Below are 14,064 nucleotides of genomic sequence, written 5' to 3' on the forward strand. Positions count from 1 at the left end.
ATGGATTCTGAGGCAATAACTCAAAACCAGCTCCTAGTCTGTACTGTCATGACACTTTTTAGAAGCTGTGGGTTTGTGGCAAACTGTGCGAATGGACAGAGTCTGCTCTGATTGTGATCTATGTCCTCAAAAACGACCCTGCTTCTTTTTTTTTAAATAAAAAATTATTTATTTTTAATTGAAGGATAATTGCTTTACAATACTGGTTTCATTTCTGTCATACATCAGGGGGGGCTTCCCTGGTGGCTCAAACGGTAAAGAATCTGCCTTCAATGCAGGAGACTCAGGTTTGATCCCTGGGTCGGGAAGGTCCCTGAAGAAGGGAATGGCAACCCACTCCCGTATTCTGGCTGGGATGGTTCCACAGGCAGAGGATCCTGGTGGGCTACAGTCCCTAGGGTCGCAAGGAGTCAGGCGCGACTGAGTGACTAACACTTTCACTTTCACTGGCAGATATCAGCTGGAATTAGCCATAGCCAATGTACGTATGTACATAGCCATTGTACATATGTCCCCTCCCTCTTGAACCTCCCTCCCACCTCCCACCTTTCCCCTCTCAGGCGAGGAGAACAGACTTACAGAGACGGGCAGGGGGGAGGAAGGAGGGGGTGAGACGGACAGAGAGAGAAGCAGGGAAGCACATACGCCGCCATATGGGACACAGATAGCCAGCGGGGATTTTCAGGATGACGCAGGGCACTCAGACTGGTGCTCCGTAACAGCCTGCTTCTGTTTTACCCCCAAGGTACTCAGATGTACCCGAGCCCACCAGGTGCTCTATCCCTGTGGACTGAAATCACTCCCTCAGACAGATAGTCTCTGCAAAGCCTTCAGATTGACCCTCTTTGTTTTTAGGTGTTTTTTTTTTTTTTTAGTTTATTTATTTTAATTGGAGGCTAATTACTTTACAATATTGTAGTGGTTTTGCCATACATTCTCATGAATCAGTCCCCTCTTAATGAGGCGAGGAGGGGGCACTGGCTTCTTCCTCAGACACGCAAGATGCTGCTGTGTGGGTGTCCCCCGGGGGAGCACAGAGGTCCTTCGCGGTGCTCTTGACCCTGATTCTGGCTTCTCTAATGAGATTGCAGCACCAGGCTTTTAAAGCCATTTTCTTCCGAGGAAGGAGCCAGAACACATCCACCACTGAGTCTGGTGCTGTGCCCTGGTGCTGTTTACTTGATTTTCCCCTCCTCTGTGCAGCCAGGGCATCTATCTCATTACATTCTCCTGTTAAGCGGACTCTATTCTGTTTCCATTTTCGCTCAAGTCCATTATGCTAACTACTGTACACATTATTATCCCCTAAACAACTTTACACATTCCGTTTTAGTGAGCAAGGTCAGGGCCCAGTGAGCTGAAAGACCAGCCTTCCAGTTGGCTCCCAACCAGAACAGCCAGCAGCCCCCTGCTTCTCAAATCAACCCTGCTCCCAGAGGGATGGCGCTTCACGTCAGTGAAGAATGTATTAATTAAAGGAAATGAAAATGTGCTCATTTGTTGTAATGAATTTAGGTCTTGCAGGCCATTTTCTTCGGGGTGGCCTGCCTGGAAGATGTGCTGAAAAGAACCAAAGGGAAAAAAGACATTAAGTTTGTAACGGCCTTCAGGGACCTGCTTTTCACCACACTGGCTTTTCCGATATCCACAGTAAGTTACAAAGATATACAGGTGATATAATGCATGTGTCATATGGACCAACGGTTCTCCTAGGCAGCAAGAGCCCATTACTGTAATCCATGGCAACTGCATTTGCATAAATAGCCCGAGGACTGCATTGCACTGCCCAGTGTCTTGGGGAAATAAGACACATCACTGCCAAGATTTATCATTAGCCTTTGTATCTTTGTGAATGTTTGATACGAGATCCTTATTACTGTCTGGCAGGGAAGTCTAAAGGACCTTTCTTAACCAAAATACATCCAAGATAACCTTGGTTCCAACAAGATGACGGGAATGGAGGGTGCTAAAGATGGACAGGGAGGCCTGGCGTGCTGCGATTCATGGGGTCGCAAAGAGTCGGACACGACTGAGCGACTGAACTGAACTGAAAGAGGGAGATGAATAACTTGCCTTTCCTACATTTGGTTTCACTTGAACCATAAGCATTTGTTACTTTTGCAAGTGGAAACCATTTTTTTAAAAAAGGTATGAAACCTTCCAAAGTTGACATTTTGAGAGGAGAGAGACAGTCTGTCTGAAATACCTGGGGTGGGGCCCACAGTGCGTGGTGCCTCATGCATTTTGTTGAATGAGTGGACATCGGGAAAAAGCAAGACATATGCCAGGGGCAGTTGTAGCTGGTACTGTCCACATTTCTACAACATCACTCACGATCTCATTCAGTAGTTAGAATGAAAACAAACTGAAGCCAGGCACACCAGTGGCCCAGCAGGGCCTGTAATGAAAAATGACTATCTCCTTCCACCTGTCATTGTCCTGCTTCCTACAGTATTGAGACTTTAAACTTAAATCCAGCATGAAACTCTCCAAGCACTAATGAGTTCTCAGATGGCAGAGCAAGTACTGGCATTCCAATCTTACTTTGCAGGACACCTTCTCCTCCACCCCCAAAAATCTTCTAAAGCCCAAGTTGCTTAACAATGGAGTTTATTCATTTTTTCTAAGAGTTAGAAATTGAGCCTTTGGAATTTAAGAAGATAGGACAATCAGAAGATTAATGTTTTGTTTTGTTTTTTTATCTCTGCATTGATTTTGTAGCATGGAAGGCAGAGACTGAAAAGATAGCCAAGGGGTACAAGAGGATGGAGATCAATCCAGCGTTCTGAGCAAGAAAGAGATCCAACTGTCAGTTAACTAGCTTGGTGGATTATCCTGGGGGCTTGTCACTTATCCTCCCCCCCAACGCCGACCCCGTCTCCCTGCTCCCCTGGCCACACCTACCTAGAGAGTGGGCAAGCCGTAAGGCTTAGCCACTCCATTTGGCTGCTTTCAACCTCCTGGGGAAGCTTAGAGAAGAGAAAAGTCATTGGTTAAAATGAAATGACTTAACGATCTGCAAATTCTGTTTCTCTACATCCTCTTTGCCTGCCACAATGACAACTGATTCCTAACTCTCTCAAGTCCCCAGAGACTGATCATTGTAATTCTGTGATTAATAATTTTTTCCTTCATTTAATAATTCTATATAAGAATGTATCTTTAAAACTGGTATCTATTTTTATTTTGCTATGTTTCTCAACTATCTTAGGAAGCGCTGATTGAAAATAAACCTAATGGTGTTATTTTTCTGTTCTATTTTGCAGTTTGTATTTCTGTCATTCTGGATTCTCTTTCTCTATGATAGAGAACTCGTTTACCCTAAGGCCCTAGATAACATCTTTCCAGTGTGGCTGAATCATGGAATGGTGAGTAAAAGGAAAATTTAGTGAATCCTGAAAAGCAGTAGACTCTGTTCTGAGAGCTCCAAGTGCCTTATTTATGTTTCCAAGCTTGTCCTCAAGCCCCGGCATCCCACTCACTCCTCCCGCTTCACCCTGTCACTGTTCATTTAAAGAGCACACAGAACATGAACAAAAAGTGCTGCTGTAGTCAGAATCACTGAGAGCAGATGGGATGTCCAGGCAAAACTCTTGCCAGGTTGCTTATGAAGTCATCGAAAAGACATGAAACCAAACGGACAGGCAACTTCTTGGAGGTTCCAGTCCTGAAAGAGAAGCACCTTCAGCAAATATTAATAACGTGTAATGAGATTCCTACCTGGGAATTGAATCAAGCAAGCTTTAAAATTAATCCATCCTGAATGTTAACTAGACTTACCGTGGTAAACATTTTGCCGTACATACGAACGTCAGATCATTATGTTGTACTCCTGAAAGTAATATGTAATTCCTGTCGATTATACTTAAACACCTCCCCCACCAAACCACCCAAGTGTTCAAAGCATATGTCACAGCTCAGAAGTAATTTCTTAGTCAATACCTGATCAGGAACATTTATCACAAAGTGTTCTGCATAATTCTGTTTCCCATTTGATTTTTTTATTCATGCATTTATTTTTGAGGAACTGAAGAGTAAACAGGACCTGTTCTGAGTTATTCAGGTCACAGTATCTGGATGCCCCTGACAGTGGCCTGGACAAGCAGAGCTGGAGCAGGACTGCCCAGGTCTGGGATGAAGGAGGAGGTCTGAGTCATGGGCACGAAGCCATCGTTCAGAGTGTTTGCTCCACTTCTCAGTATTTACAAAATGTATTTCCACGTTAGTCAGGTGTTCAGAAGGAGGTCCGAGAGTCTGTGAAGCAAATGACGTTTAAAAACCTCCGGGAAATCACAAGGGAGTTGCGTGTCCAGGCAAAAGGAGAAGGGGTCAGCAGAGGAGGAGATGGTTAGATAGCATTACTGACTCAATGGCCAAGAACTTGAGCAAACTCTGGAAGACAGTGGAGGACAAAGGCACCCGGCATGCTGAGACCACGGGGCCACAAGGACCCAGACTTGACTGAGCAACTGAACAACAGAGTGTGTCAAGGCTCCTCGGGTTCACGGACTTTCTTGCACCCTCAACTTTTCCACTGTCCAAAACGTACACAATTAGCAGTTTGGAAAAGCGGCTCCGTCCACTAACTCTGCTCCACCACACGGCCTGTCCCTTAGGAAAAAACATACTTTCACTTGAAATATGTTCTCAGTGAGATACTAATTATTAACTAAGGTATACAATTCCAATCTCATTTAGAGTTCAGGACCAAATGTATTAAATAAATCCCAGTGCTCAGAGACCCCTCCTACAACCTTCTCTGTGTCAGATCACCTCCTCACCGTCCCAGCTTCCCATGAGCATTAATCTGAAACCCTTACATAGGGAATATTCTGAATATTTGATGGCACTTACACTGTTAAACGGGCTTCCCAGGTGACTCAGTGGTAAAGAATCAGCCTGCCAATCTGGGAGACACAGGAGATGTGGGTTCAGCCCCTGGGTCAGGAAGATCTCCTGGAGGAGAAAATGGCAACCCACTCCAGTACCTGGAAAAATCCCATGGACAGAGGAGCCTGGGGGGCTACAATCCATAGGGTCGAAAAGAGCAGGACATGACCGAGACTGCACTCACAGACACACACACGTACTGTGTTAAGCCTTTTCCTCAAATAGGAGCCCATTTAATTCACACAACTTTCTTTAAATAACAACTATAATCCTGACTTTTTTTTCCAAATTTAAAAAACACTCAGAAAATTTAAGTGATTTACCTGGGGCCACTGAACTCATAAGTGGGACAGTATTTAAATCCAAGGCTGATTCACTCTTCGTCACCTTATATTACAGTAAGTGCAGAACTTTTGGTTTGATCTGGTTTCATAATTCACCAGGCAATCAAAAAAGATGTCACTTTGCTGATTAACATAGCAAAGTGAGAATTCTCACTTAAAAAAATCCAAAACCCCCATCTGCCTGCTAATAAGCCAAAGCACTACTTAAGAAAATGAAGCTATTTGAGACAACTGACTGAGCTAGACGTTACTGAAATAAAAAGGCAGAGTATTGAAAGTGTCTTTTATCTGGAGCCAAATACATATATCAAATAAATACCTTTTCGAGGTTTTGTTAGCCCAGCTAGTAGTTTTCTTACATCTATTTCAAGCTTCCTACCTCTTTGGGGTACCATTTTCCCTCATGGAAGTAAAGTTAGGTTTCTTCCAAATAGTTGTGATGGTGATGCCCAGCACTTGTGAGCTTGCTAAACAGCCATATGGATTTTTGGTACTTTTGGAAGCAGACAGCTTGATAATGTACATCCTATCCATCAGTTAATTAGCCAGGCAGATACTATACAACAGAGAACACAAAATAGTTGCATACCTTCACAATTGGGGGTTTCTTTTGACCCTGCTCCTTGACTTTTGGCCAATCAGGTAACCCGAATCCTTTAACGTGAAGGTCAAAAAAGGTGGGATGAGAGTGAAAAAGAGAGCAAAAAAGGCAACCTGCCCTGTGTCAGACACAGACTCTTCTGTGATTTTGTTAATTTAATTGGAGAACCTCTCAAGAGAACCATTTCTGGTGACAATGTTGGTGTCAGCAAAACCAGCATTGGGTACACCCAGTGGGATCATCCCCAAACTTCCAGGCTCCTTTTCATGTCTGACCCACATCCAGTGTGCTCACGACTGCCTCTCATCCCTCTCCCCCAGCCTGCCACCCTTACTCTGGACATTTTCTGTCCTCAGTATTTAAGTCTCCTGGTCTGTGGCCTCAAGGAATGCTCTCTGTTAATTTTCTAAATACTGGTACAAAAAAATACAGAAATGACTGTTACTGGGTTAATTTGTCAACACTTCCTACATTGTAACAGTGTCCTCGTGTGACAACTCAAATGAGTAAATAAAAATACCCAGAAACCACCACTGTGGCGGCCAAAGTGACGATGGGTAATCAAACAGGCATGGATCTAGCTGTCTCCACGTGGGGCTGGGCCTGGCCTTAAAAGGAACCGGTATTGTTCCTTTTTTTCTTTCCACACTATAAGAATTTCTTCTGTACAAATCCAGTGTTATGCTTTCCTGAAAGGGCCTTTCATTTCACAACAGCATTTGCGTTTGCTATTCCTTAGCTTTGGAATATCCTTCCTGTTGTCATTTGCGTTGCTGCCCTGGGATTATTGATATTTGTGCAGTCCTTCGTAGTTTGTAAGGTGCTTATCTACACATGCTCAATAATCGGGTGGTATTTTCAAATGCAGAGGGCCTCTGCGGGGGTGGGTGGGGTTCTCTGATATTTTCACCTTTCATTTGGAGAAACCTGAATGATGTAGGTTGATTTCCAGAGAAATAAGTTCCCCAGACACCCCAGGTTAGGATCTAACTGTTTCCTCAGTTACTGAGTCCTCCTCCTGCTGTTTAAATCTGTCTTTTCTGGTTCTATCTTTAGTAGTCTTTTAGATAATGCCTGAGGAGTTAATGTTTTCCTGGCAAAACCTGGTGGAATACTTTGTCGTTTCTTTCCCTTCTTTCATGAAGACTGGAGAATGCTTAGCAATAAAACAGTCAGGTTGATCTACTTTAAATAAGGCAGCCTGACCGTGGTGGATGTAGGCATTTAACCGATGTTACTGTTTGGTTTGAATATACAGCAAGGATAGAAAAATGTCAATTAAAGGTGATGATCAGCTTTGCACGGTCTTACTGCAATGGCAAGTCTATTATGAACTAGAGGGGTTAGACTGGAAGGAGACCAAAGACTTGAAACATAAAGGTTTTAGAACTACACTGTGTCAAAGGGGAGAGTGGTATTTCTTCATTTGACAAATATTATGTCACTATAAGATGATCACTGGATTTGCAGTAGTGATCTCTGGTGACTTGCAGGAGAGAAGTTTGATCAAGGGGGCCAAGGAGAGCCTTGGTAGTGCTGTATGTATTCGATTCCTGCTGCTGCTGTAACAAACTAACACAAACTTAATGACTTAAAACAGTACAAATTATTATTTTGCAGTTCTAGAGGTCAGAAGTTCAAGGGGTTTCCCTCGTAGCTCAGTTGGTAAAGAATCTGCCTGCAATGCAGGATACCTGGGTTTGATTTCTGGGTGGAAAAGATCCCCTGGAGAAGGAAATGGCCACCCATTCCAGTACTTTTGCCTGGAAAATCCCATGGACAGGGGAGCCTGGCAGGCTACAGTCCATGGGATCGCAAGAGTTGGATATGACTTAGCGACTAAACCACATGTTCAAAACGGGTCTTAAATGGGATAAACTCAAGGTGTCAGAGCACCGCCCCTCCTGGCAGCTCTAGGGCAGAGTCTGTTTCCACGCCTTGCCCATCGACAGTCTGCCTGCGTTCCTCGGTCCATGGTCTCCTCCTCCTTCACATCTGTTGCACCATTAAATTCTTAAATCTTCTCTGAACATTTTGTACTCTAGACCAAGTCCACGTTAGAAAAAAAAAGCTGTGACTGTCAACAATGACCAGAGAAGGGTGTTGGGAAATAACTTGTCATGTGACTCTGCAGAGGGAAGAGCGGCTCTAGCTAAGCCAATGACTGGATGTGTCAATGCTGTAACCACAGGAAAGATCCTTTTTCACAGCCCTGCCCTAAAGCTCCTGGGCAAGAATGACACTAGAATCATTCATCACACCTTGATATTTACTTTGGTATTTTTTTCAGGTTTAATCACTACAGTGTTATTTATAAATTGTCCTCTTGCTTTAAAATACCTTATTCTTTCCATTCATCTCCTAATCTAAAGTAGATTAGGCTCTCCAATGGGACTAGAGAAACACTGAGAAGTTAAATGAATGCTTAAAACTCAGCAGTGAAATCAGAAGCTAAGCTGGGATTAGAAGGCAGAGTAAGCTGAGTAAGGACAATAAAGCCATCTTGCCCCTCAGGAAGTCTTAAGGTAAACAGAGGAGATTCTGATAATGAACTTCCAAAGGATTACCAGTCCACTTAGAGTTTTATATAACTAGAACCAATCAATCACAGTGCCTGCTTTCTTCATCACTTGAGAGCAGGAACCAGAATGGTGAAAGTATATCTTTTTTTTTTTAATCCCAATTCAGAGAACTTCCAATGTGTGCTAAAGAGTAGCTTTCTTTAATAATTCTATTATCCAGTGATACTCTATCAAGGGGCTGCCTTTTAAATAGAAGAACACCAGTAGAAAATACATCCCAATTTCAAAATCAAGGTCAAAGATTTTTAATGACCAAAAATTATACATGTCTTCTAAGAAGTTACTGGGAATTTGAATAAGTGAAATCATTTGGTGCCCTTGAGGGTTTGCTAGCAGTTCTCCCCTCCTGTGTGATGTAATTAATCCCCACTTCCATGGGAACCATGTGCAATACCACCAAAAGGATGCTAGAGAATAACCAGGATGGAGAAACTCACAACAGAAGATCCTAAACCTCCCTGAAATTCCAAGACAGATAAATAGAACCTAAGTAGGTTCAGTTCAGTTCAGTTCAGTCACTCAGTCATTTTCGACTCTTTGCGACCCCATGGACTGCAGCATGCCAGGCTTCCCTGCCCATCACCAACTCCCAGAGCTTACTCAAACTCATGTCCATCGAGTTGGTGATGCCATTCAACCATCTCATCCTCTGTCATCCCCTTCTCCTCCTGCCTTCAATCTTTCCCCGCATCAGGGTCTTTTCAAACGAGTCAGTTCTTTGCATCAGGTGGCCAAAGTACTGGAGTTTCAGCTTCAGCATCAGCCCTTCCAATGAATATTCAGGAGTGATTTCCTTTAGGATGGACTGCTTGGATCTCCTTACTGTCCAAGGGACTCTCAAGAGTCTTGTCCAATACCACAGTCCAAAAGCATCAATTCTTCAGTGCTCAGCTTTCTTTATAGTCCAACTCTCAGATCCATACATGACTGCTAGCAAAACTAAAGCTTTGACTAGACAGACCTAAGTAGGTAGGGGAGCATTAAAGTCCCATGATCTCAGAACAGAAGTGAAAATGCCCACAAGCAGCCTGGTAGAAAGTGGGAAAGCCTTCTCTGATAGATCTGAATGGACATCCCCTTCCTAATTAGGGAGCCAGCACAGAAAAGCCCCTTCATGCTTCTAGCTGCTTCGTTACCCGGCAGCAGACACTGAGAGCTGCAGAGTCCTGCCCTTGAACAGGGAGCTGCTGACAGACTCAACCAGCGCCCACATCTCTTTCCCTGGTCTCTTTATCTTCTCTGCCTACAGAGCAATCACTCATGCCTAACTGGGAATTGAGCCTCTCCAAGTCCTCTAATCTTACTCTCACCTCCAGGGCTTTGGGTTACCAACCAGGAGATGATTTCTATGAGCTTCCTTGGTGACTCAGTGGTAAAGAACTAACCTGCCAGTGCAGGAGGTGCTGATTCCATCCCTGGGTCGGGAAGGTCCCCTGGAGGAGGAAATGGCAACCCACTGCAGTATTCTTGCCCAGGAAATCCCATGAACAGAGAAGCCTGGTGGGCTGCAGTCCATGGGGTTGCAAAATGTCACACAGGACTTAGCAACTAAACCACCACCACCACAAGATTTCTATAGAGAATTATCTAGTCTATTTGATGGTGATTCCACTTGCCCACATATTAGACATCCATCGCATGGTTTCCTAGCTCTCACATGCTTATATTCTAAGTTTTGAATTCCCAGCCCTGCCCTCTGTCCCTCCCAACCCAATGGGCACATTCATTTATATATAGGTACTTGCTTGCCAGGTGCTTCCTAAATCTCAACAGCTCTTCCAACCCACCGTAACTTACCAGCTTCAGCCCTTTTCTATCACCTTCATGTACTCATTAGACTCATGCATTTTCTCTAAAAGTTTATATTTAGAACAAAGCCGAAGAGGAGTGAGAACATGGAGACGAGAATGAACTCTTTCTCTAGGGACCTAGGGAGTTCGTGAGTGTTGAGCCACGTGAGACGGGGTGACTGCCAGAGCCTATGGGAGTATGAGCAAAAGATTTGCTCAAAGAGAAGATCCTGCTCTTAAGCTCAGTGATTCTACACTGAGTGCTGAATGTATATGCACCGTCTTTTAATACTGGTCTGACAGCCAAAATGGCCCAGATGCCGTTAAAGAGCATCTCCATTATTATGAAAATCTGTAGGCAGGTCATGCCCACTCCCCCTAGTCACTCAACGAATCAGCTATCTAATTATGAATGTTTAATAACAGAATAAAAACCTGACGTTAGAAACAAGGTTGCCGATCAGGAGCAAGAGGGCATGGACATTGATTACTTGAAAATACCATTTTTGCTACTGTTTTAGGACATGTGACTAACAGACAATAATGTAGTGATATTTCCCTTTTTAGCCAATTCGTGCTTGACATTCTTTAGCAGCAGTGATTGGCAGAGATACTAAAATACTTAACCTATCAAACAGTATTTAATAAAAGTCTTTTGTCTCCAATCAACCTAGGGAGTTTAGTTTAAGGCTTATATGTGGGAACATTTTTAATTAATATGCATACTTTTTCTGACATATTTTAAAATACTTTGCGAACCTAATCATGTCAGAGTTAGTGGCATTAAAATATCACGGTGATCACAGAAATTGTAAGCTTAGCAAAAAAGGTGCTTAAGAAATATTTGTTGAATGATATTTGACAACTGGAATATTAAGCTGCCTATCCAATGGGAATGACACTTAATATCTTTTGAGACAGTGACTTTTAGAGCATGGTATATATAGTCTAAGACAACTCCAGGTGCAGATCAGCAGGAAATGTGCCATCTGGTGAACCAAACTCTATCTTCACAAAGCCCTTTCACATCTGTTAAGGTTCTTCTTGGGCTAAAAAGTTTGAAGGGGTAAATATTAGGAAGAAAGGTGCTGACCCTTGATCCCTAAACCTCAGTTGGGGATGAGTGGAAGCAAAATGTCTTGGCTCTGGGTCTCAGTTGCAGAAATGGTTGATCTCAGATCAACAAGTTTTCTACAAGTTAAAGTTTGATTTAATGTAAAGATTTTACTTAGGTACCAGAAAATCTCAGTTCTAGCCCCATTTCTGGGATTGTCTTGCTGTGTGGTGTTTGGGAAAGCTAATAGACTTACATTGGGTATTAATTCCTTAAAATAGGTGTGTTTACTCTTCTTAATTCTCCCTGATGCTATTGTTGTTCAGTTGCTAAGTTGTGTCCAGCTCTTTGTGACCCCATGGACTGCAGCACGCCAGGTTTCCCTGTCCTTTACTATCTCCCAGAGTTCGCTCAAACTCATGTTCATTGAGTTGGTGATGCCATCCAACCATCTCATTCTCTGTCATCCCCTTCTGCTCTTGCCCTCAATCTTTTCCAGCATTAGGGTCTTTTCCAATGTGTCAGCTCTTCAAATCAAGTGGCCAAAGTATTGGAGTTTCAGCTTCAGCATCAGTCCTTCCAAGGAATATTCAGGGTTCATTTCCTTTAGGATGGACTGGTTTGATCTCTTTGCTGTCCAAGGGACTCTCAAGAGTCTTCTCCAGCATCACAGTTTGAAAGCATCAATTCTTCAGCATGTAGTTTTCTTTATGGTCCTACTCTCACATCCGTACATGATTATTGGAAAAACCATAGCTTTGTTGACAAAGGTGATGCTATTAGGAGCAAATAAAATAATATGTATGCAACATAAATGCTATCAGGGATATGTATCAACCTACGCCAAACTGTTGTGAACTTGGAATCATCGTCACCCCTTATCCATCCTCCTCTGTGTAGCAAGGGGTAAGCTTGGAACCACACGCCAGCTCCTAGAATCTCTTTCTCCATATGGTTCCAGGTAAGAACCATGTGCCAATGAGAGGCACACCCGTGAGATGTAAAAGTGGAGATGTAAAGTAAGGAAGCCATTTCTATCTAATGTTCGTTGAAAACAGTTGTGCAGACGTGAGATTAGCATCAGCTCCTGGACAGGCACCCAGGAATCACAGGCTTTTATCCTCAGCGGCTAAGTTCAAGGGAGGCAGTGCCCAGAGACTGCTGAGATTTGCTGCAGCTTCTTGGCCAGCTCCCTTGATCGTTCTCTCGTAGTGGAAGTCTCTGTGACTTTTATTGCTTTCCCTTTTCCAATAACTGCCAATGCCTCTAAAACGTTCATGCTTGAAAACCCTCAATGGGCTCCCCTGTTCTTGGGGGATCCTGACTGATAATGAGAGTGAATTCCTGCATCTTTCCAAATCATGCCCTCAACCCTTAACAAGAGGAGAGAGTCATTCATCCAAAGGAAACAAGGTCCTGAGTGATGGCAGTTTCTGGCTACAGAGAGCAAGTGTAGCTTGAAGCAAACACACACACACACACACACACACTTTACAAGACATCTCAAATGTCAAACAAAATATTTTAAAAATATTAGTAAACATTTGACTTACAAGAAAATAATGGAAATTCTCCAAAGCTAAAATAAAATAGAAGAGGAGCTAAGGAAGAGTGATGTGCAGGCAATATTTGAAGAGAGAATCACTCATTATTTCTTGGAATTTATGAGAAACTAATCCTCAGATTCAAAAAGTGCAATTGAATATAAGACATACACAGGACACAGAGCATCCATGTCTTGTGTGACATCACAGACACCTTAGACAAAAAGATCCTAGAAGTAGCCAGACTAATAAAGTGCATCTTCCCAAAGGAGAACATTGTTACACTGATAGCTGATTTCTCAGTATCAACAAAGAAGCCAGAAGAGGTGGAATCACAGCTTCAAATATCGAAGAAAAAAATGGCCAACCTATTTCCTCACTGAAAGTATCTTCTGAAACAGGGACAAAGTAAAGACGTGTTTAGACACATCAAAACAGACCTTATCACCTGCAGACCTACATTAGTGGAAAATGCTAAAGGTTATTCTGCAGGAAGATGGAAAATGGTCTCCAAAGGGGAAGTATGAGATACCAGAAGTGATGACAAGTAGCATGTTCAGTTTATGGTGATTTTAAAAAGAATGAACTAAAATCCTGGATGAAAATAGGGTAAGTTGAGAGAGAGCTGATTAGAATTAAGTTATACCCCTCCTCGATTGCTGGTGGGGAGGGCTAGAAATAATGATTTATATTAGCCATTACCACATTAAATAAGCATGTTTTAATGTCTAGAATGGGCTTACCTGGAGGTTCAGAAGGTAAAACAATCTGCCTGCAACGCAGGAGACCCAGGTTTGATCCCTGAGTCCGGAAGGTCCCTTGAAGAGGGGAATGTCTACCCACTCCAGTATTCTTGCCCGGAGAATCCCAGGGACAGAGGAGCCAGGTGGGCTATAGCCCATGGGGTCGCAAAGAGTCGGACACAATTGAGTGCCTAACACTTTCACTACACTAATGTCTAGATTCAGTTCAGTTCAGTTCAGTCCCTCAGTCGTGTCCGACTCTTTTCGACCCCATGAATCGCAGCACGCCAGGCCTCCCTGTCCATCACCAACTCCCGGAGTTCACTCAGACTCATGTCCATGGAGTCAGTGATGCCATCCAGCCTCTCATCCTCTGTCGTGCCCTTCTCTTCCTCTCCCCAATCCCTCCCAGCATCAGAGTCTTTTCCAATGAGTCAACTCTTCGCATGAGGTGGCCAAAGTACTGGAGTTTCAGCTTTAGCATCAGTCCTTCCAAAGAACACCCAGGACTGATCT

General features: G+C 43.3%; 2 protein-coding genes across 4 annotated transcripts in view; one reads left to right on the forward strand and one right to left on the reverse strand.

Annotated features, from left to right (window-relative positions):
• The window catches only part of ADTRP (androgen dependent TFPI regulating protein), a 67,321-nt gene that overhangs the window by 11,402 nt on the left and 41,855 nt on the right, over positions 1-14,064 (forward strand). For 2 of the 3 annotated variants that reach the window (XM_027525076.1, XM_027525075.1), the window contains exons 2-3: positions 1,516-1,650; positions 3,267-3,368. In XM_027525076.1, coding sequence (XP_027380877.1) covers positions 1,516-1,650; positions 3,267-3,368 — 237 coding nt within the window. The remainder of the gene's footprint in view (positions 1-1,515; positions 1,651-3,266; positions 3,369-14,064) is intronic. The other variant, XM_027525077.1, reaches the window with a different exon arrangement.
• TMEM170B (transmembrane protein 170B) overlaps positions 3,375-14,064 on the reverse strand; it is a 211,189-nt gene continuing 200,499 nt past the window's right edge. The window contains exon 4 of the mRNA XM_027525079.1: positions 3,375-3,667. The gene's annotated coding sequence lies outside the window, so the exon portion shown is untranslated. The remainder of the gene's footprint in view (positions 3,668-14,064) is intronic.

The sequence above is a fragment of the Bos indicus x Bos taurus genome, chromosome 23, assembly GCF_003369695.1.
Source record: "Bos indicus x Bos taurus breed Angus x Brahman F1 hybrid chromosome 23, Bos_hybrid_MaternalHap_v2.0, whole genome shotgun sequence".
NCBI lineage: Eukaryota > Metazoa > Chordata > Mammalia > Artiodactyla > Bovidae > Bos > Bos indicus x Bos taurus.